Source organism: Rhinatrema bivittatum, chromosome 4 (genome assembly GCF_901001135.1).
Source record: "Rhinatrema bivittatum chromosome 4, aRhiBiv1.1, whole genome shotgun sequence".
In the NCBI taxonomy this organism is placed as follows: Eukaryota; Metazoa; Chordata; class Amphibia; order Gymnophiona; family Rhinatrematidae; genus Rhinatrema; species Rhinatrema bivittatum.
The window spans coordinates 357,335,738-357,359,901 of record NC_042618.1 but is presented as its reverse complement, the minus strand read 5'-3'; the positions used below and the strand labels follow the sequence as shown (position 1 = coordinate 357,359,901).

The 24,164-nt window shown below is 42.9% G+C and overlaps 2 protein-coding genes and 1 long non-coding RNA gene across 7 annotated transcripts in view; 1 reads left to right on the top strand and 2 right to left on the bottom strand.

The window, feature by feature from the left end:
- The window catches only part of MILR1 (mast cell immunoglobulin like receptor 1), a 64,778-nt gene extending 46,147 nt beyond the window's left edge, over positions 1-18,631 (bottom strand). Inside the window, exons 1-7 of one of the 5 annotated variants that reach the window (XM_029600750.1) lie at positions 17,911-18,601; positions 17,798-17,827; positions 14,590-14,883; positions 10,751-11,029; positions 9,342-9,608; positions 8,709-8,822; positions 4,119-4,172 (exon numbers count right to left, since the gene is read on the bottom strand). In XM_029600750.1, the coding sequence (XP_029456610.1) occupies positions 4,119-4,172; positions 8,709-8,822; positions 9,342-9,608; positions 10,751-11,029; positions 14,590-14,883; positions 17,798-17,827; positions 17,911-17,950 (1,078 nt within the window). In that variant the 5' untranslated portion in view covers positions 17,951-18,601. Of the gene's footprint in view, positions 1-4,118; positions 4,173-8,708; positions 8,823-9,341; positions 9,609-10,750; positions 11,030-14,589; positions 14,884-17,797; positions 17,828-17,910 lie in introns of all 5 variants that reach the window. The other 4 variants (XM_029600752.1, XM_029600754.1, XM_029600753.1 and 1 more) reach the window with 4 other exon arrangements.
- A 1,387-nt stretch (positions 18,632-20,018) lies between these two features.
- LOC115089532 (putative nuclease HARBI1) lies at positions 20,019-21,852 on the top strand. The gene is made up of 2 exons (XM_029597597.1): positions 20,019-21,325; positions 21,513-21,852. Coding segments are annotated over exons 1-2 (585 nt in total). The 5' UTR covers positions 20,019-20,742; the 3' UTR covers positions 21,515-21,852.
- A 50-nt stretch (positions 21,853-21,902) lies between these two features.
- LOC115090995 lies at positions 21,903-23,536 on the bottom strand. The gene is made up of 2 exons (XR_003856567.1): positions 23,434-23,536; positions 21,903-23,017 (listed from the first exon to the last, which is right to left on the bottom strand). It is a non-coding gene; the product is annotated as an uncharacterized LOC115090995 (long non-coding RNA).
- Positions 23,537-24,164: the final 628 nt, after the last annotated feature.

The window sequence follows — 24,164 nt, the reverse complement described above, 5'->3', positions numbered from 1 at the left end:
GCTGCCGCTCTTTTTAGGAGCCGTCGCTCCACTTTGTCCGAACTGCCGCTCTACTTAGGAGTCACCGTTCAACTCTACCCAGGAGCCGTCACTCCACGTTGCCTGAGCTGCCGCTCTGCTTGAGATTCACCGCTTTACTGCTTCACTGTGCCCGAGCTGTTATTTTAATAAGGAGTCACTACTCCTTATTAAACACGGCTCGTGTTTCGTAAAGATACTTCCTCAGGGGCTTGTGGTAAATAACGTGATTGTGATTATCTGAAATAAACAAAGTGCAACAGTGTCTCTCATGTGTCAATCGTTGTCTAAGAAATAGAAGATAATGAATGTTCCTTTTGGTTACATACAGTCCTTGCGATGCAGGGTTTAGTGTCCTCTTCTCCGGTACAGCGTTTCCCTTAAGGATCCACCATTTTCTTCATTTACCTGTGTGTTTTATAGGTTTAGCCTCACTTCAGTTACTACCAATCACAGACGTCCTAATATGAACCAATGAGATACAAGTTGCACTTCAAATGAGTGACAGCCATTCCACACAGTCATTCATGCCATAAGGTGTATAGGCAGATAATTTAAATATCCACCACTTTTCTCTATAATTGAGGTGACGTTGAAGGTCTCCCCCTCGGTCATGACACTGCACTTGTTCCAAAATAGACCATTGTAATTGGTCAAACGAATGATTGTGCTGAATGCAATGTTTGACAATAGGGGCCTCTATATTGCCGGTATGCAACCGACTCCGATGCTCTCTGAGCCGCACTTTTATTTGTCTTTTTGTGCGGCCCACATACAATTGTGGACATGGGCACTGGATAACATATATCACATTAGTGGACTCGCAGTCAGTCTTATTTTTTCTTTGAAACATTTCTCCAGTTAATGGGTGTTTCCATTGCGGGCCACAAATTGTGTTTACATACATGTCACACTTTTCACACTGGTTATGTGAGCCTATAAAAAACTGATTATAGGTATGAGAGAGAGAAGCATGAACTACATAGTCCCGAATATGTTTGCTGAGTGAATATGAAATTAATGGCAAATCTTGAAAAACTTCCTGATGTAATTGTATTACATGCCAATGTCGTCGAATACTTTGCGCGATTAAAGAAGCCTTGTCTGTGTGTTTCAAAACACACAGAAACTTATGGCAAAAATTCTGGGGGATCAATTGGCGGAAATGATTCCCTCCTTGATAGGCCAGAACCAGGTGGGCTTTGTCCGCAAGCGATATGCGCTTACTAATATTCTGAAGCTTCTGGCCGCCTTGGAAATGAATCAGCAAATGAATTGCCCGTATCTTTTGATCAGCTTTGATGCAGAGAAAGCATTTGACAGGGTAGAGTGGTGCTACTTATTCCATACGTTGAAGGCGATGGGAATTGATAGTATGTTCTATGATGCAATCCAACTATTGTATCAAAATCCTACTGCTATAATTATAGCTAATAGATCACAGTCTGAGGTATTTCCAATTTCCCGAGGTACATGGCAAGGGTGTCCACTTTCACCTCTATTGTTTCTCCTGCAACTACAACCTCTTCTTGTATCCATTTTACATACCCCTGCAGTGAGAGGTATAAGGTTACAGTCAGAGGTGTTTAAATACGCGGCCTTTGTGGACGATATTATGGTATTTTTGACGGAATCGCACCACTCGCTATCACCTCTTATGTAGCTGCTCACGGAGTTTGGCCAATTCGTAGGACTCCGCCTTAATTTGGCCAAATCAGAAGCCCTAGCCTTTCCACTCTACGGGAGAGAAGGCCTGGAGCATTCCCATTGCACTGGGGTGAAGGCTCCTTTTGATACTTAGGGGTTATTATTTCCAATTCACCCAATCAATTATATACCTTAAATGTTGTCCCCCCCTTCTTAAGTGCTCCATAGAGACACTTCGTACTTGGAAGGGACTGCCTCTTTCATTGGGAGGTAGAGTTAACTTGTTTAAGATGCTGTTACTGCCTAAATGGCTTTATTTACTACAAAATTTGCCATTCTCGCTCCGTTGTACTGACTTGATAACATTAGATAGGGAACTGCATTGTTTCCTTTGGAGAGGCGGCAAACCCAGAATTTCCCTAGCTGGGCTTCGAGAGAGATGGGGGGAGGGTGGCTTAGGTGTCTCAGATCTAAGACTGTATAATTTGGCAGGGAACCTGCGAATACTCAGGGATTGGATAGTGGGGCTGTCTCATCATGTTCATGTCATGGCTGAACAGGCCCTAGTAGCTCCTCTGGCATTAATGTATGTTATGCAGGCTCAATCTGCTGCTCTCCCATCATTTTTAGTTCAATCTCTTTCAATACGTCCCTTGCACTTCACTTGGCGGGCTGTGACCAAACTATTGCAGATACCTCGACTCTGCGCATACTTGTTACCCATTCAGGGGAATGGAGACTTCAGTCCCGGCTCCCAAACGGCATTACGCAGTTGGGCCACTTACTCAATGGCGAGGGCACCTTTTGCCTTTGACAGAGTTGTGGACGCTGTACCAGCTGGGGCCCGGGCAGGTGTTTTGCTACCTACAGATCCAACACTATATCCAATCACTGCCCGCGGAATTGCGAACCTCTGGGGTTTTTCTCTCCTTGGACAAGATATTTCTGTTCGATAAATCACAGCCCCTCAATTTGTCCCATTATTACAAAAAGCTTAAAGGCAGAAGCCTTATGCCATTTTGGTTGATCGGTGGAATGGAGATGGGGTGTTTGTAATTACAATACCTGTCCTTCGAGTATGCTTTCAGTGAGTGTCCCAACTCACCATGAATATAGACTATCGTGAAATCCAATTTAAATTTTTACGGCAGGCATATGTGTCTGCACAGATTGCATGCCGCTCCAGACTTTCCGCATCAGCCCCCTGTGGTAAGTGTCACAGGATCATAGGTACCTTGTCACACTCCTTTTGGGCACGCCCCCCCCCTCCCCCCTCCCCCCCCCCCCCCCCCCGTCCGAAGGTTTTGGGGTCATATAGCCAACTACCTCATGGCACTACTGGAGATTTCTCTCCCCATAACCCCCTTGTTTTTCTTTTTTGGTTCTTGTCCCCGTCTTCCGGTAAAGAAGGGCCCTCGCTTATTTATTTTGAAAGCATGCTTAGTTGGGAAGAAAGTGATTTTGCTGCATTGGTGGTCTGCTGAAGGCCCTTCCTTTTGGACCTGGCACAATCAACTTCATCATATGATGCGCATGGATGATCTGAGCTCCCGTACATCGCCCCAGCTGCGCAGGACGTTTCTGCTGATTTAGGATCCATATCTGCAGGCCTTACCGCATCGTTCACGAAGCTTGATACTTAATGACTGAGTAGTTATCTGTTACCCTACACTTACCTTCTTTATCGGGGAGGTACTGAGTTGGACTACACAACATGGACCTTGTTGTCATAGTTTGGCGTGTGAGAGGGGGTGGGGGAAGGGGAGGTGAGTTGTTGGGAAGATTGTACAGTGGCCTCGCTAATATCTGTGGTCTTTGTCCGGTGAGGGTTAAGTACCCCAGCTCTCCCGGACCGTTCTTATTGTCCCTAGTGCCTCCTTATTAGCAGTAGAGGTGGCTGTCAGTGGGTCCAACAACCAACGCTCTCTTTTACCGGCTTCGCCATACATTTTACTTTCAGTATCCTGGGGACTAACTTAACTAATAGCCTCATCAACATGCATTTGCATGTTTCGGGGGGGGGGGGGGGGTTGGCCGTGCGTTTTCGATGCGCTAAACCTCTTACTGTATAAGGGGTAATAGATGGGAGTCGAAAACTCGCAGCCAATTGCAGGTTAAATGGTGCCCTCGGCAGAGCGCTCCTTACTGTATTGGCCTGTTTATTTCCTATCTTCTAACCAGTTGCCAGTCCACAATAAGATATTGTAATACATTCTTGACTTTTCGTTTCCTGAGGAATTTCATGAGGGATTTTATCTCATGCATTCTGAAAACCCAGATACCTTCTATTGACCAACTCACCCATATCAACATGCTTATTCACTCCTTCAAAAAATTCTGGTATGTTAGTAGCACCTCCCTTTGCTAAATCCATGCTGGTTCTTCCCATTTAAGCCACATTTATCCATATGCTCACAAATTCTATGCTTAACAAATAACGTCCATCATATTACCTGGCACAGTCATGCTGTCTGGTCTGTAATTTCCTGGATCATCACTAGAGCCCTCTGCAACGAAGACGAAGCAAAGGAAATAATTTAGTTTTTCTGCTATGACCTTTTCCTCCCTGAGTCCCCCTTTCACCCCGGTCATCTAATGATCCAACTGATTCCCGCAAGTTTCTTGTTTTTATATACTTGAAAATATTTATTGTATTAGTTTTTGCCTCTTTGGCAAGTTTCTTCTCAAATTCTCTTTTTTGCCAGCTTATTAATGTTTTACAGTGCTTATCCTTTCTTCTATTTTTCGCATTAGGTCCTGCTTTCCATTTTTTTTAAAGGGACACCTTTTATTCTTTAATAACCTCTTTCATGGCATCTTTTAACTGGGCTTGCAGATACGTGGTCTTCTTTTGACTTTTATGTATATAAAAGACTTAAATAAAATAAATACATAAATAAATGTGTCAAATACCTTTTTATTTGGGCTTCCAAGAAGGTAATTTTAAACATTCCACATACCTCATGCAGACTTTTAACCCTTGCAACTGTTCCTGTAAGTCTCCTCCTAACTAATTTCCTCATTTCGTCATGGTCTCCTTCTTAATATTTTTGAGCAGCAGCTGCAAGCATCTCTCTCTCTGCTAGCAGTCTCATTCTAGCCTTTTGAAACCGTTTAGTGCAACAGTCTGAGAGTATCTGATTCTCCTAGTCACTGGTTCCAGTTTGTGGGTTTGATCAGATGTCACATGACGCAATGAAACAGTTCCTTCTTGGCAGGACTATGATGATATACTCAATATTTCTCAAAATCAAAAAAAAGCTTAAAAATATCCTCAGGGTCTTCTAAAAATGTAATATGTTGATAGGTTTAGATAAAAAAAAAAAAGATTTCTTGTTCACTGTTAAGGTACACTGCAGCTCGGAAGCTGCCATAAAGTATGCAGGACAAACTGAGCCTCATGCTTACATAATTTGGAATATAACTCATTTGAATATGCTAATCATTTTACCAGCATGGTAGACTTGCATTATTATGACAACCTTAAGAAAGATTGAGTTAATATGAGTAGGTTAAAATTAAATTGGAAGTGCAAACTTTTTCAGACTCTAAACTTTCTCACTTTAATTTAGTTACAGCTTGCAATATGAGGTTTGAATTTTTCCCACAATTAGGGCGTAATTTTCAAAGCCCGGCACGCGCAAATACCAGGAAATACACATGTGGACAGGCCCTGTGCATGCCGAGTGCAGTTTAGAAACAGCCCAGCCACACGTGTATCTCCCAATACGCACAGAAATGCCAGGCTTTTCAAAAGGGGCGGGCTGGGGTGGGATCTGGACAGGGAGGGGGCATGGCTGGGTCCAGCCGGGACAGCGCCATTTTGCATTGTCCTGGGGAAGCACCAGCTGGCGCGCACAACTTACTTCTGCTCCTTAGAGAGGTACCGGTAAGTTGTACAACAAAAAAATTTAAAGGAGTTAGGGTGCGTTTAGGGGTTGAGGAGAAGAAGGGGAAAAGGTAGGAAGGGTAGTTAGGGGCATAGGGAAGTTCCCTCCCAGTCTGCTCCTTAATTGGAGGGAACTGGGAAAAACCTACTTGCATTGGCACTCATTGTTTTTTAACCCCCCCCCCCCTTGCATGCGTGGATATTAAAATCCGGCACGCATGTGCACACGGGAATCATATTTTATAACATGTGCGTGGCAACATGCGCAATTTATAAAACTGCCATGTCCATGTGTGCGCACCAGGAACCTCATGCACATGGGCAAGCGTTCAGGCCTTTTAAAATCTAGCATTGCATGTATCACAAATTATTGATCTGCAAAAGTAAAGATGGCATGATAAGAGATAACATATCCTACTTATGTTAAAGATTTCTTTTTGTTGTTTTACACCAGAAAAAGCCTAGGTACTAAGTATGAGCTAACAATGACCAAAAAATTATTAACATTTATCCTGCAACCAGGACTCTTAATTGGGGAAAATGTGCCTGAGTTCTAAGTAGCATAATTTAGGAGTAAATAACACTTAAGGCATGAGAACAAATATTAACTCTAGGATTTTGGGGGCCAGCATGTTGGCAGTGCTGTGCCCTGTCATGCAGAGGACTTGCATTCAGTTCCAAGTTAACAACATAAGAACATGCCATACTGGGTCAGACCAAGGGTCCATCAAGCCCAGCATCCTGTTTCAACAGTGGCCAATCTAGGCCATAAAAACCTGGCAAGTACCCAAAAACTAAGTCTATTCCATGTTACCATTGCTAGTAATAGCAGTGGTTATTTTCTAAGTCAACTTAATTAATAGCAGGTAATGGACTTCTCCAAGAACTTATCCAATCCTTTTTTAAACACAGCTATACTAACTGCACTAACCACATCCTCTGGCAACAAATTCCAGAGTTTAATTGTGCGTTGAGTAAAAAAGAACTTTCTCCGATAAGTTTTAAATGTGCCACATGCTAACTTCATGGAGTGCCCCCTAATCTTTCTATTATCCAAAAGAGTAAATAACCGATTCACATTTAACCGTTCTAGACCTCTCATAATTTTAAACATCTCTATCATATCCCCCCTCAGCAGTCTCTTCTCCAAGCTGAAAAGTCCTAACCTCTTTAGTCTTTCCTCATAGGGGAGCTGTTCCATTCCCCTTATAATTTTGGTAGCCCTTCTCTGTACCTTCTCCATCGCAATTATATCTTTTTTGCAATGCGGCGACCAGAATTGTATACAGTATTCAAGGTGCGGTCTCGCCATGGAGCGATACAGAGGCATTATGACATTTTCCGATTTATTCACCATTCCCTTTCTAATAATTCCCAACATTCTGTTTGCTTTTTTGACGGCCAAACCACACTGAACCGACGATTTCAATGTGTTATCCATTATGATGCCTAGATCTCTTTCTTGGATTGTAGCACCTAATATGGAACCTAACATTGTGTAACTATAGCATGGGTTATTTTTCCCTATATGCATCACCTTGCACTTAGCCACATTAAATTTCATCTGCCATTTTGATGCCCAATTTTCCAGTCTCACAAGGTCTTCCTGCAATTTTCACAATCTGCTTGTGATTTAACTACTCTGAACAATTTTGTATCATCTGCAAATTTGATTCTCACTCGTCGTATTTCTTTCCAGATCATTTATAAATATAGAGAAAAGTAAGGGTCCCAATACAGATCCCTGAGGCACTCCACTGCCCACTCCCTTCCACTGAGAAAATTGTCCATTTAATCCTACTCTCTGTTTCCGGTTTTTTAGCCAGTTTGCAATCCACGAAAGGACATTGCCACCTATCCCATGACTTTTTACTTTTCCTAGAAGCCTCTCATGAGGAACTTTGTCAAACGTCTTCTGAAAATCCAAGTATACTACATCTACCGGTTCACCTTTTATCCACATGTTTATTAACTCCTTCAAAAAAGTAAAGCAGATTTGTGAGGCAAGACTTGCCTTGGGTAAAGTCATGCTGACTTTGTTCCATTAAACCATGTCTTTCTATATGTTCTGTGATTTTGATGTTTAGAACACTTTCTACTATTTTTCCTGGCACTGAAGTCAGGCTAACCGGTGAGTAGTTTACCGGATCACCCCTGGAGCCCTTTTTAAATATTGGGGTTACATTAGCTATCCTCCAGTCTTCAGGTACAATGGATGGTTTTAATGATAGGTTACAAATTTTTACTAATAGGTCTGAAATTTCATTTTTTAGTTCCTTTAGAACTCTGGGGTGTATACCATCCGGTCCAGGTGATTTTCTACTCTTTAGTTTGTCAATCAGGTCTACCACATCTTCTAGGTTCACCATGATTTGATTCAGTCCATCTGAATCATTACCCATGAAAACCTTCTCCGGTTGGATACCTCCCCAACATCCTCTTCAGTAAACACCGAAGCAAAGAAATCATTTAATCTTTCCGCGATGGAGTCCTGAACTCCCCCAGCCAGCAGGATATGCTGCAGAGGCAGCACCGACACAGCCCCTCAGAGAGGGAGCCCCAGTTGTTATAGAATAGTGACATCTAGTGGCCAGATTTAGTGTTAAAGACTGCAGGGTTCTGGTAAGAGCCCTGCCGCATAGCCCTTGGCTGAAGACCGTCACCGTGATGGCCATGTGAGATGGGAGGAGAATCCCCAGGTAGATGCAAAAGCTTAATGGTCCCCACAGAACTCTAAGCTCAAAGGAAATAAATGGCCAGGTCCTTAATTACCATTATGATTATGAATGCTTCTGCTTTTACTTTTTCTTTCCTTTGTTTTTTAAGGGTGTCCCCAGGACAGGTTTGGAAAGCCCTGGCCTATGGTGTCTGTTTCAGATCCCCTCTCTTTTTCTATATGGTGGCGAGGGTGGTTGAAGCACATTCCAAATGGGCTTAGAAGCCCAAGGAGCACACCAGGAGGAGGCCTGCAGATCAAAGACCCAAGACTTTGAAAGTCTCTGGTGCAAACCAAGTCTTTTTCATGAGCAATAGTTGTGCCAAATAAAGGGAACGATACAACACACCATCCTGCATGTCCCAATCAGAAAGATGTATTGCATATAATTGGCTTCTGGCCCAAAACGATTCAAGACGTGGAGAAAGAAGAACTTACGTGTTTTGCACTTAGGAAGAATCAGCAGTGGAACTGCTACGCTCAGTGCTATGACAATGAGAATCAGGACCACAGCAATGAAAATGATGACTGTTGAAGAAAATGCACTCTTTCCTATCAAAAGAAGAAAGTAGGTGCCATTATCCTGAATTCATGTTTAGGAATGGAAATGACCTGTTCTTTTGCACTAGTGTACATTTTGGTATGACTAAGGATAAGCTAATTTCAGCAAGAAACGATGTAATCTAGTGGCTGGAATAATGTACTGGAAACCACGTTCTGTTACTGGTACTCATGACCTTGGGCAAGCGCTTTATCCCCCAGTACCTCAGGTACCCACTTAGACTCTAAGCTCTCTGAGGCAGGAAGTCATCGTAGCTGTATTGTGAAGTGCCCTGGCTGCTGTAGAAATGCACAATTAATAGTAGTATCTGTTTTGTTTTCATCAAGATGGTTTGGGGGTTCAACAAGGCAGTGGCTGGCCAATATATGGTGAATGCATATGGTCCTAATACTACCCTTTTACGTAAACTAGCAATGAATCATCCAACATCTGAAAGCAGTTTGCAAGAACACCAATAATTGCATTGCCTACATTTGACAAATGGTGAAAAAAGGGAGATGGGTCATTACCTTGTACTTCAATCACAGAACTTGTATCACTCGTGAATATGTTCAGTGCTTTGCAGGAGAATTTCTCTGTTCCTGATACTTGGAATTTGTAGACTGAGGCGCTGGCATTCACTCTAGCCTCGCTTAACATTTCTTTGCCATTTGCGCTTTCCTTGTACCACATGAAAGTAATTGGTAATGATCCTTGTTTTACTGAACATTGAAGCTGAACCATTCCCTCATCTTGGCCGTCTGGCATTCTGGAAATATTTACACCCTGAATTGCATCTATACAGAAAGGATTATATTAGATTATTTGGTTAAAAAACGGAACCCTCTGTCGATGTTGATTGGACAATGACAGTGAAGGATGGGAGCAGAAGCACTGCATGCCATCACTGCTAATGAAGGTGCTTTAGTCATTATTGTTGCATGGGACTCTCTTTGGCTAGTCATTGCTGTTTCTGTGGATTGTTCAACCAAGCCTTTCTCCAGCCTGTCCGTTAATAAAATATTCATAGTCACCATGCCAGCACTTGTATGCAAGACTGACTGCACATGACACTAAAATCTATGTTACGGCTAATGTATCTATGAGTTTAGTTTAAGCAAATTATAATCTGCTTTGAGACCATTCTTGGAAAAAAGTGGAATATCCAATGTTTGCACATAAATAACTTAATCTGAGGCAGTCTATTGACGGGAAACCATCCAATAGCTGTGTACAACCTTCTACTTCTCACCCACCCCTCACTGGGAACATGAAGCTTTCATTGGAACACAGCCATCCTCATTATCCCATCATTGAACTTACATGGAATTGGCATTTGAAATATTTAAATTTTTGTACCCTAAATATTACGACTAATGCAAGTCTTAAAAAGTCACACAGCTGTAACTCAGCAGGCCAAGGAGTCTGCAGTCCCCGTATTCAGGGGAATTACTCCATCCGGGAGCTGTATCTTGAAATACCATGCTCAATTGTTACCTTTCTATTTCTTTGATTCTACTATTGGGCTTCCAGTCTATTCAGAACTTCCCCCAAAATTGATCCCTGCTATTTATGACAGAGGCACCATGGGCAATCATTTACCACTATGCAAGTCTTCCCTCTCCATTTGTAATTCCTCCCCTTTCTAACCCAGCTGTCACAGAAACCCTGATCTAGCTAAGGAACAGACACCAGGGTTCTCTGTTAGCGCAAGTACAACTTTCCAGGGGCTGCACATTTGCTTCCCCATCATCAACAGGCTTGTTGGCCTGAGGGGCAGGAAGTAGGCTCAGGAATCAAACCCATATCTCCAGCATAACATCTTCTTTAGAAGGAAAAAAGTTACATTCAAGATCCTCTCTATTCTGTGCTGTTTTAAACATTCTGACAGCTGAAAAGGCACCATGTTATAAAGCATTAAAAAAAAAACCAAACAAACCTATTATCGTAAGGTTGATGCCGTCACTGTATTTATATGAATTAAGTCTGTTCACAACTTTGCATTTATATTGGCCTGCATCCTTGATGGATTTGATATGTATACTTAGCTCAGCGGGTGTATGCTGATTCATCATCTGGTGTGATAACATGTTATTTTCTCTATAAAATGTATAGTTGATAGGCAGAGATCCTTTGCTCGAGAGACAAGATAACGTCACATTGTGTCCTATCATTGTTATGGAAGTGTTTGGGAACAGCTCTGGGTTTAAAACAGGCTCTGAAAGAAAAATTCTTAGTGAGTAACAGAAGAATCAAACATGAGTTCAAACTTAGGGGGTCATTTACCAAAGGCTTATTGCACGCAATATGGCCATATCGTGTGCGATAAGCCTCTATCGCATGTGAAAAGGGCCTTTTCACATGCAATAGAATGCAAATTAGGGGGAGGGGAGGAGTTGTGGTGGGGAGGGGTGGAGTCGGCGGTGTCTTCGCTGCTAGCAATAATGTTACTAACATTATCGTCAGCAGTAACGCACCAAATAGCACCACCTTTCACGGTGGCGCTATTCAGTGCGAAAGCTGGCAGCTGGCACACTGTCGTGGTGCGAAGACTGCAGGCTTTCACAGGTCGCCCCCCCCCTTCTCCCCTGCCCCCCGTTTTCACAGGATTCATCCAGGCCTTATTTTGAAAGATGTCAAAGGAAAATTAACATAAACTCAAAATATGTCTTCTTCCAAGCTGGGATACATTTTTTGGTTAACCGTTTTAATCATCTTTTGTGTTAGAAATGTATGTGTACACATAGTCAATTGCTTGGGCTTTACTTTTATAATTAGGACCCTTCTCTCACATCCTATATGCTATGGACATATGGGGGTATATTTTATTTTATGACATAAAACACTCTACACACCAGGTTCTTGTGGCCTGGTTTTGGCCTCTGTTGGAAACAGGATGCTGGGCTTGATGGACCCTTGGTCTGACCCAGCATGGCAATTTCTTATGTTCTTATGGTAAAGCAAAACTTAGTTTACTAAATGTTGCTAATATACGGATAATGAATCAGCAAAGATAAGTAATATTAAAGCTGAATACAGTATCACAGTAAACTGTACATAAATCAATACAGGTAAATAGGATTAAATTCATATAGACAGAAATAAAGCTATTATACAAAGGATACTTCCCTCATAAGTCTTCCTTCTACAAGCCAGTGTCCATGAAAACCTGGAAGACTCCAGCTCAGGGACTCCAGAAAGAACCAGCTGTTTCGCTCTTTGCTTCTTTTAGATCACCCAAACAAAATAGGCAAATGCAATTCCTCATATATCCCTCTAACTTTAGTCCAGTGTTTGCAAGTTAGCAGGCCGATTCAGTAAAGTCCGCGGGAGAGCGGGCGAACGGGCCACTCTCCTGTGCACGCGATACAGTATGCAAATGAGGCCCAGCGGTAGAAACGGACAAAAGGAGGCGCTAGGACACTAGCGCGTCCCTAGCGCTTCCTTTTTGACAGGAGCGGCGGCTGTCAGCGGGTTTGACAGCCGACGCTCAATTTTGCCAGCGTCGGTTCTCGAGCCCGCTGACAGCCACGGGCTCGGAAACCAGACGCTGGCAAAATTGAGCGTCCGGTTTTCGACCCGACAGCCGCCGGCCAACTTAAAATTATTATTTTTTTTTTTTTAAACTTTTTTTACTCATCGGGACCTCCGACTTAATATCGCTATGATATTAAGTTGGAGGATGCACAGAAAAGCAGTTTTTACTGCTTTTCTGTGCACTTTCCCGGTGCCGGAAGAAATTAGCTTGGCTGCACATTTTACTTTCTGAATCGCACGCGAATATCTAATAGGGCCATCAACATGCATTTGCATGTTGAGGGCGCTATTAGGTTTGGCGGGTTGGACGCGTGTTTTCCGCCCCTTGAATAAGGGGTAAGGGAAAACGCATGTCCAATGACAGATTAACAGTGCGCTCCGTCGGAGTGCACTGTACTGTATCGGCCTGTAGGTGTTTTAATTTGAACTTTAACAAAAGATTTACAACCAGGAAGGTATTTCAGTACTAGTCTTTGATTGTCCCAGTTGTTAACCCCAAAAGACATCTGATGTCTCTTATCTTAACTTTTTATAAGAACATAAGAAAATGCCATACTGGGTCAGACCAAGGGTCCATCAAGCCCAGCATCCTGTTTCCAACAGTGGCCAATCCAGGCCATAAGAACCTGGCAAGTACCCAAAAACCAAGTCCATTCCATGTAAGCATTGCTAATGGCAGTGGCCATTCTCCAAGTGAACTCAATAGCAGGTAATGAACTTCTCCTCCAAGAACTTATCCAATCCTTTTTTAAACACAGCTATACTAACTGCACTAACCACATTCTCTGGCAACAAATTCCAGAGTTTAATTGTGCGTTGAGTAAAAAAGAACTTTCTCCGATTAGTTTTAAATGTGCCCCATGCTAACTTAATGGAGTGCCCCCTAGTCTTTCTACTATCCGAAAGAGTAAATAACCGATTCACATCTACCCGTTCTAGACCTCTCATGATTTTAAACACCTCTATCATATCCCCCCTCAGTCGTCTCTTCTCCAAGCTGAAAAGTCCTAACCTCTTTAGTCTTTCCTCATAGGGGAGCTGTTCCATTCCCCTTATCATTTTGGTAGCCCTTCTCTGTACCTTCTCCATCGCATTTATATCTTTTTTGAGATGCTCCTTTTAGATCACCCAAACAAAATAGGCAAATGCAATTCCTCATATATCCCTCTAACTTTAGTCTTTATCTGCTCATTGATGCCAGGGAGTCTCAGGAATGAAAGGAACAAAGACGGTGATAGTGTCATGCCTTTAGAATCTCTGTACTCAACCTATATGCAATATATTGATCCACAATCTTCAAACATTAGAGCCTGTACTGATCCATCACAAAGTCTTCCGGGGATCTAGCTAAGCTGCCTAAAATTATCTTCTTACACATCCCCTAAAGAAGAGCTTCCCAGACTTGTCCTGGAGATCCCATGGCCAGTTAGGTTTTCAGTATATACTCAATGAATATGCATATCATGAAGACTTAGTATATGTGAATGTACTTTATGCATATTCATTGTGGATCTCCTAAAAACTTGACTGGCTGTGTGGTCCCCAGGAGAGCTTTGGGAAGCCCTGCCCTAAAGCTATTACAGTCATATCCTTGCCCAAACCAGCAAATTTTATGACTCCTCAGGCTATTTGGCCTCCCATCTCTTTCCCCATGAATCACATAGAGAGAGGACCATGGATGGCCCTTTCTCTCTCACTACAGCCAATAAAATGTGGCTGTGAATTAGAAAACATTGGCCCTCATGTCAGCTAGATCTTTCTCATAAGTTTTGTTAAGGTCTGGGTTATCTTTCTGGCTTGGATGGGCACCCTGATTTGTGTACATAAACCAAGGATGTCATTTTAGGACTGTGGATTTTTATTCCCAATATGAGATTCTGTGCTTTGCTACATTTTCTTTAATCCAGGTTCTTTCCTTTTTTTCTGTTTGACCCAGTTTCTAGTTACTTAAGTAAAAGCTGATAGAGCCCCATAAATGCATTGTGCACTGTGGGTGGATCATCTGGGCTTGGCCCAAGATTAACCTGATTATGCACTGGAACTATGAAGAATGTGTTTTGGATTCACAGAGGAAGAAGCGAGTCCTAGGTTGTAAGAAGAGATACACGTACAGTAGTGTTCCAGAGACTGTAATGCTTAGCGTCTTGTGCCACTTAGTGGAAGCTGATTTTGTACCTTTCACCCATTTGCTCTTGAAATGTGGAACCCCTTTGCCCACATGACAGAACATGATTTTCTTACCCAGTACAGTGATATTCCATGTGATTCTTTTGACGCTTTTGCCATCTTTAAATTCACAATTATAGTCACCAGAATCTGAAAAATTTGCGGGCTGCCTTGTGTAGGTGACAGAGCCTCCTTTCGTAGAATTTACAGCTGCAGATTCTAATAGGTTCCCATCCTTAGAAATGGCAAGGGTGGCATTCCCTGTGATATTCTGCAGGGAAAACTTAGCCAAGCAAGTTACCCTGATTAATTTTCCAATTTGGATGGCGAGGGAGGTGTTAAGTTCCAGTACCGGTTCTGATGCTGATTCTAAAAGCAAAAGTGTAGCTGAATGTTAATGGGACAATGACCTTGAACTTCATGAGTGAATAAACATGTAAAACTAAGTTACAAACTTCCCATTTAAGTTCAGCAGATGACTGTTTTGTTTTGTTTTTTAAATATCACTTTTTTTTTTTTTTTTTTTTTTTTTTTTACAGATTTAGATTTTTTGGGCCCAATATTCAAACCTGGCTGTTTAAGTAACTTAGCTGGATATGACCTATCCGGCAAAATTGCGATGTATATTCCATGGCACGGCTATGCCAATGAATATACATGTATATGTGCGCACTTCGCACCCGGCTAAGCTTAAACCTGCTGTATGGGGCGCCTAAACTTAGACATATACTTATACACCCATCTCTGAATATCTGTAGTTAGGCATATAAGTTATACATCTAACTTGCTCCGCCCTGATCCGCCTAAGGCATGCCCACTTTTTTTGTGCATATATTTAAGGCATATAAGGGAGTTGTGCAACTAAGCAGTGGCCGCTGAACTTACACACATATTCAGTGGCTGCTACTTAGCCACATAAGTCCCACTTATCTGACTAAATAGCACTGAATGCGCTTTGAATACTGACATCCTTATAGACAAGCAAATGTGTCTGCCTGCTGACAACACCTTTAATGTAGGATATATTATGTGACATTTTTGCCACAATTTGCAATTTTATTTTTGCAAATCTTTTAATATTGAATTTTCAGGGTTTCAGAATATTTATTTAAAATATTTATATTCCATCCATAATGGAGCTGTTGTGCTAAGTGCATTACATACACAAAACCCAAAACAATCATCTTAACAATCAACAAAAAACAAGGTTTGTCCCATTACATAAAATAGTTCTCTATACATCAGCAGATGTGGCTGTACCTAGTCCTGGGGGAATTCTGCGCTACTGCGGAGCGCAGAATTTGTGCAGAATTCCCCCCCTGCGCAGAATTGCCATTTTCTGCACAGAATTGCCAAATTCTGTGCAGAAAATAGCAGAGGAGACCCCGGCATGCCGTGAATGGAGCGCGCGAAGACGAAGGCCCGTGTGTGCCGCGGGACACGCTACGCTCGTGGCGAAGATGAAGGCTCGGGTGCGCCATTTGTGGGGAAAATGGAAGGTCCCTGTGTGCCGCAAGTGGAGTGTGCTCTGCTCGCAGCGAAGATAAAGGCCCCGGTGAGAGAGAATGTGTATGTGTGTGTGTGAGAGAGAGGAGAGGAGAGGGAGAGGGTGTGAGAGAGGGGAGGGTAAGAGAGAGAGCAGGGGGGTAAGCAGGAGGGTGTGAGAGAGAGCATGGGAGGTGAAAGAGCGCCGAGGGGGGGGGGATGCTTGAGTGTGGGTGCCACAGAGAGGGAGCCTATATGAGAAGATTGTGAAGGAGTGTGTATGTGTGTGAGAGATTGGGAGCTTGTTGTATGAAAAAGGGATCATGTGTATGTGAGGGTGCTAGCCTGTGTATGTGTGAGTCAAAGCCTGTGTGAAGGGGTGCGTGAGAGAGAGACATAGGTAGCCTGTGTGAGGATGTATGTGTGAGAGAGAAAGGGAGCTTGTGTGGGTGTGTATGCAAGAGAGAGGGACCCTGTTTGAGGGGATGTGTGTGTGTGCGAGAGAATGAGGGAGCCTGTATGAGGGTTTGTATATATGTGTGTGAGAGAGATAGGGACAGAGGGAGCCTGTGTGAAGGGCGGTACTGAGAACGGAGTCAAACTCTGGGACTGGCGATAGAGTGGAAGGGGTTGAGCCTAGAGGTGGAGGGGAGAGATACTGGCAGGTAGAGGAGTTGGGGCCTTAGAGGGCAAAGAGGCCAGGGGAATAGGGAGAGCCAGTGGGACACTCTTACAGTGAATTTCTAGGGAAATTCTGCTCAAAATATTTAAAATTCTGCATCTTTAAGTAATAACTTTTTTCTGTATTAATTTAAAATGTAATTACTGAAAGGCTGTCATGTAAATTGTGTTATTTTGACCAATTTGCAGAATTTTGCAGAATTTTAAGTTTTGTGCACAGAATTCCCCCAGGAGTAGGCTGTACCCTAACTCTTAGAGAGAACTGAAAGAAATAGTTAAGTAGCACATACAGTAGATCTAATTAATTAGCATTAAATGTCAACCAGTGTCAGTAACACATATATAAAATTAATAACCATTGCAGAGTCTGGTTCAAGGGTTCTCCACAGACAGAAGACAGGTCTGGTTTTCAGGATACCCACAGATGTATTTGTACTCAAGGGGGGGTCTAAAAAACAAGGCTAATCTGTAGTGTGGTTACGCTGAAAACCAGATCCACATTCAGTCTTCTCCAAGAGTCAGACAAGTGACAAATTACTCTGAAATACAAAAAATGTACAAAGCGATACATTGAGACAACCACCTGGACAAAGTCTGTTTCCAAAAGGAGCAGAAAGCAACCCTGTGCAGAACAAGAGACAAACATTAACACCCCCCTCCCCCACCCCCACCCACACACATACAGTTACGTAGCAAATGGATCAAATGTTATCATGGTGGTAAAGTTAACTTTTCTCTTAAAGCAGCAAATCTAACAAAGCAGAACTGGTTTGTTTCTCTTCTGCTTGAAATTTCCGTTCAGGACTTACTTGGTGTAATCACTACAAGGAAACCTTGCGCAAATCCTGTAATTCCATTATAACCTTTACTGTGTGTCGTTGATGGAAAACCAAGAACTGCTACCCACTGGCCATGTCATCTCATAAGGTTACGCCACTACGCTGTTCTTTGCAGATAAAGAAAACCAAGAAGCAAAGACAAGGTAGCGAGAGAGAGAGAGAATCTAATATTTCAATCCTGAACTTATGTTATTAACAATAATAATAATACTCTTAATCCTATCTCTCCAGCAAACCATTCAACTGAGACAATGTAGAAAATGCTAAAAGCAGCTTACCATTTATTTGTGGATTCTGGCCAGCTTGAACTACAAGACAAAATAAAGTAAATAATCTTAGTAAAATGGCTGGGGTTTGAAGGGAGCATGTGGTAGCATAATTAACTACTTACCTCTTAATAGGAGCACCAGAATGATCAATAGTGGAAGCATCCCGGTTCAGCAAAGGATATGTCTGATAGGAAGAAAATAAGTAGCAACCAAAGGCATTTGCTCTGTGCTTACAAAATGCATTTGAGGAAGTCAGAAATGCAAAATAGTTCAAAGTTTCCTGCCAGTATAACCCTTGTTGATTTTCTTAGCATGACTGGGTTCCCTTTTAAGAGGACCTGGCAGAGAGGGGAACAGGGAGTGCTCAGTGTGAAGTTAAAGCTGTAGGAGTCAGCCATATTGAGGGGCACTGCACGTGCTCAGTGCAAACAAAACTGCACTTGGAGACTCCTCATAGTTCCCCTGACGACTTGGATCTGCTGTCAGTATTGTTGAGACCCTGAAGAGAAAGGCAGCAGACTTGACAGCAGGTGCCAGGCTAGCTGCAGGCCATGTGGCCTATCTAAAGTGTCAGAGGGTTGCAGGACTCGTGTTTTAAATACATTCATTCTAGGTCAGTGGCAGAGTAAGGCATGGTCTAATGTTTAGAGCCATGGGCTGAGAATCAGGGAAGCTGGGGTTCAAATGCCACTTCCCCCCTCTGTGACCTTGACAAGGTCACTTTTTCTCCTGTTGCTTCAGGTACCCACTTATATTGTAAGCTCTTATTAGTACCGTTGTACAGCACTATGTAGTGCTATGATAAATAACAATATTATTGTTTGAAAACAGAATTGTCTGTCTATTAATATGCAGTGTTAATGGTTAGCTTCAACCAATGTGAATTTGGGTGCTGCCATGTTTGGAAGTGATTAAAATTTACTTTGTTGTTGCAAATGCGTAATCATTTCATTAAAATTAATATTGTGGGATTTGTCCTCCGTCCTGCTGAGACCTTGAAGAGAGAGGCAGCAGAGGCAATGGCGGGTGCCATGCTATCTGCAGGACTGTGCCCTACCTAGCAGGGTTTTAAAAAGGGTTTGAACGAGTTCCTGGAGGAAAAGCCTACAAGCAGTTATTAACCGATGGGCGGATACAGTAAAGTGCGGCCACGGTTACCCGGTTTTTAACCCGCTTTGGACACACGTTTTGAGCGCGCAAGGCGGACCCGCGATTCAGTATCGGCTTTTACGCGTCCTTATCGCTTGCCGAAAAAGACGCATATCCCTTTCCGCCTGCCGCATGTATATGATATGTTAATGATCGGATTAGCTATTCCATCCAATACAGTAACGTGCACCCAATTTATCACCTTTTTAACCAGCTTATTTACCACATCTTTAACCTGATTATTTACCGCCTACCCTGACCCTGGCGTTAGTGTGGTGTTCAGTCAGCTTCGTACAGGACAGCACCATGGACATCATGCGTATACTGGCTCTGGCTATATTTTTCATTCGGTTGCGAAGCAGAATGAGAAATGCTCGAAATGCCTGGCAGATTGGAGAGGCCAATGGGGGAGCCCAGCAGCAAGGAGAATGCATCCAACCGGAGAACCCAGCAGCAAGACCGGAGGAGGTATGTGTTCTGTTTGGGTTCAACTGTACCATCCATCTCTGGGCGTCTCTGAGGCTCTGGACATGGACGCCTCTATGGACGGACACCGGAGAGATGGGGGCCCCGCCAGGCCTTCATTCAGCATCTGCTAGGCATCCTGAGGCTCCGGGGGGGGGGGCGCAACAATCCGCAGCCTCAGGGATGCCTAATTCTAGACATTGATTTACTAGCAGCAGGGCTAATAGAAAATGTTTCCCAGCAGAGACATGGACGTCCCTACGGACGCCTATAAGGATGCCTTCCTCATGCGTCTAGAATTAGGCTGCTGATTGTAGTAGATGCTGAAATAAGAACGCATAGCTCATTAAAGAATACTAACTTGAGAATACACAGTGTTGCAGATCCATGTAATAATAATTATTTATGTATGTACTTTTAAATAATTTTTATGCGCTGCTAATCAAACTTGTACACCAGAGAATCCACAGTGTGGCCTATGCATGTATGTACTGGGAAACATTTTCTATTAGCTCTGCTGCTAGTAAATCAATGTCTAGAATTAGGCATCCCTGAGGCTGCGGATTGTTGTAGACACTTAAATAAGAATGCATACCTCTTGAGAATAGTGTTGCAGATCCATGTATGTACTGTGAACTAATTTATATGTGCTGCTAGTCAAACTATGTACACCAGAGAATCCACAGTGTGGTATATCCATGTATGTGCTGTTAAACGATTTATATGTGTTCATCAATTAATTTGAATTTCTTGTGCTTGCCTCTGTTGTATTCCATGCAGGCAGAGCACCGTGCCATCGGCAGACCCGGACGTTTCATTCGCACACGGACAACTCTGTTCGGCATGTGTGAGCGAGATGTTGTCCGAACCTACCGGCTGAGCTCACAGACAATCTTGTTCCTCTATGAAGATCTGTGCTGCGTCCTAGACCCCCTGACCAATTGCTACCATGCTGTGCCAGGGTTGACTAAACTTTTCTGTGCCTTAAATTTTTTTGTTACCGGAAGTTTTCAAAACCCCACAAGTGTCGTTGCAGGTATGACACAGGCCTCCATTTCACGGCATCTGTCACAGGTGTTGAAGGCCATGATGAAGCGGATGAGGAAGTACATCGTCTATCCTACAGATCCAGCGGAGCTGCCGCAGTGGGTTCATGGGTATTGCAGGGATGCCGAACGTGTTGGGTGCTATGGACTGCACTCATATTGCGTTTACCCCCAAGTCAGAGGAAGAGAGTGCATTCCGGAACCGAACGCACTTCCATTCCATGAATGTGCAAGTCGTTTGCGATGCACACCTTTGGATTCTAAATGTTGTAGTGAAGTATCCTGGGAGCTGCCATGACGCCTACATTCTCGCACATTCATCTCTGGGGACCCAATTCCCAGAGGGAAAGTACAGTGAAGGTTGGCTACTTGGTAAGTGACAAAGAATCCCAGGCAGTAACCAATCTGTCATGTGTTCAGGTCTGGGGTTGTTCGGTATACAATAATGTTTATGATGTTAGGCGCTGCAAAGTTGTTTTTGATGCCTTCCGGTTTATTGATCCTATAGGTGATGTCGGCTATGGCTGTAAGCCCTTGTTGCTAACTCCACTCCAGTCCCCACGCACAGCCGCCGAAAAATGCTACAATGAGGCTCATGGCAGCACCAGAAACGTGATTGAGCGCACTTTTGGAGTTCTGAAGGGGTGTTTCCGATGTCTGGATCGCTCTGGGGGAGCCCTGCAGTACAGTGCGGAAAAGGTGGTGAGCATAATTGTTGCCTGCTGCATGCTACACAACATTTGTCAGAGATTTGGTGTGGATGCAGAGGTAGCCGAAAACTTGCCACCAGACCCACCTGTGGAACTGGCAGCTGAAGCGGACAACACTGCACGGGGTCATGAAGTCCGACGAAGGATCATCGAAAGTTATTTCTCTTGTAAGTTATTAAATGTCATACATTCGTTTTCCTAACTGCTCTTATTCTGTCTTATAGCACCGCTACTGTCTCCAGGGCCCCATACTAATGTGACGCTTTCATTGTAGTTCATCGCTCTGATTAATTGTAGATATTAATCATTTTTCTACTATACAGCCTTTTTAATCTTGTCTTGTTTTTGTTTCAGAAGCTGAGATGCATCTATTTAACAATCCACCCCTCAGAGGATTTCACAGCAAGATGACCCCTCCATCTAACCCTTTACAATCACAAACGTTTTCATTCTCTTCAGTTTTTTTTCTAATGGTATTTGTTGAAGTATAAAATGTTAAAAGTTTGTCAACCCATTGTAACATATTTTTCTTTCTTTCATCTTGTATGGACATCTAGGCCCTTTACAGCAATCAAAATATTATTCATTGTCTTCAGTTTTTTTGGGCATTTCTTGAAGTATTAAATCTAAAAACTTTGTCAACGCATTGTAACCTAGTTTTCTTTCTTTCTTCTTGTATGAACATCTAGGCCTTTTCCCGCAACCAAAATATTATTAATAGTCTAGGTTTTTGGGGTTTTTTTTGTTTTTTTTTAAATTATGTTTATTGTTGATGAAACATCAAAAGAAATGCCATACAGTTATGCTACTGACAAGAGTACTGAAGACAGAAATACATATGGAAAACTCATACATTGAAATCCACATATCTGGCATGTCTTGAACCGTGCTAAGAACTTATAGTTTACTATTTTCCATTATAGTCTAGGTTTTTTAATGGTTGAATTTATATCCCTTGAATTGTTAAATCGATATAAAGTTTATAAACATTTAACCGACATTTCTTTCTTTCCTTGTATGAATATGAAAGCTTTTCCCCAGCAATAACAAATAATTGTGTTCTGTTTTTTAAGGTTCCATTTACATTTCGTGAAGTATAACATCAATAATGTGTGTCTACCCATTGTTTACAACATTCTTGTCTTTCCTTTGTATTTTATACTTTTGAATGTGGAGCGCCCCTCCAGTGCCAAGGGTCCCCCCCCCCAGGCTCTACTGCAACCATCTGTACCTTCATACCAGACATATGGGATGGGGTGACATCTACGTTGACGTTATCAACCCGGTCTCTCCCCTGCCAACCGCAATGACAATGATGCTCTTAATAACTTTTATTGAAAATTTTAAGATTGGTTGACGGGACGATAAGCTGAGGCTAGTTCTCGAATTGCGCCTATCAATTCCAGCCATCGTTTCTCAAATAGCATTAGCTTGAGCAGCCATCCCAGCGTTGAGGTCGGATCTCGTTAACCGCACTTCCTGGAGGAAGAGTTCATTGTGTTGATCCTGATGCAAGGTTATTCCACTCAAAAATTGCTCACTCAGGCCATCATTTCCGAAAAGTGCCAGTTCTAGGTCCTGTGCTACTGACGCCGTTTCCAGTAACAGTGGAGCGTCTGCCTGTAGCTGGGATGGTTGCGAGTCAAGAAATGTTTGCAGGGGTGCAGAATCCTCGGGGGCCAGGGGAACCGATGCTTCTGGTGGTTGGCTGAGAGATGACACATCAAACAGGTTCAGTGTTACCATGTCCTCTGTTGACATGTGTTGGCTGGGGGAGTCAGCGTTCGACATCGGGAAGATGAAATTGTCTGGCGTGGGGATGGATTCCTCGCTAATAACATCACCATCGTCCACTGTATCTGTGGATAAAGATATAGAAAGAGGTTGCAGTCATTCTATAAGCTAGGAAGAGTGCATCGGACTTTATAGCGGTACCGTCGTCATACTCCAAACATTTGCCTCGTTGAATCATGTGTTTAGTGTAGCCAAATTTTCAATCCGGATGACAAAACCAAATACAAAGGATATACATAGATATATGTTCTCGAACAAATTGTTATAACAGGAAAATCACAGACGTGACATATTTGTTAAATTTTATCTGATTGTATTACCATAAGGAGTGTGACGGTAGGGCAATCAATCACGCACATCTTCAAAAAAAACTGTTGGAAAAAAGTGAAAACCAAGGAAAGAGAGCGATCAAACATCAGTCAACCCCTCATGAGCCATACAGCTAACATGCAATGCTAACAAGATTTATGTACATGCATACCTCCACATGCTGCTGAGTCAGCGCCATACTGTGTCTGCACGCCCACCACGACCTCCGGCCTCACAGTTCAGAGAACCAGCTCCCCCGCAGGTGTGAGAACGATGTTACATGGTGGCCCTCCACCGGTCCTCTTTGCAGAGGCGTCTATTTTTGTGGCCTTCTCTTTGACCTCTTTTCTGGTGTCGCGCCACCGGTGCTGCACCTGTTTAATGTCCCTGGGCATGACAGAAAGGGAGCTCACATCCTGAGCTATCTTTTCCCAAATCCTTTTCTTCGTGGAGCACGAAACCTTTAACTGGAAAAGAACTTTATATTTCTCGCAGACAGCACGGCACAATAATTCCTTCTCTTCATCCGTAAAGCGAGCATTACGGGTTCGCTTTTTGGATGGCTGACTCACACTTGTGCCTTCCTGTTGTTCCAGCTGAATGGCATGCTCCTCAACCTCCGCGATTGTGCACTTTCCCGGCATATTAATACCTGAACGTTAAAAAAAAGAACTGGCGATTAATGAAAGGGAAGACAGCATGACGGAAATTTTAAAAAAGTACGAATACAATATACTAGAAACTATAGAGGCCCATGTACGGCATCAAGCAAGAGCCTATAGTGCCTTCCAGTAGTGGTTGCCGTTCTTCAGACTCCACCTCTACCCGTGCAATGCAGTGTTTTCCGGGCATCATTGTCTGAATCAGATAAAATAACAAGGGGAAAAGGGTTAATGACTATGA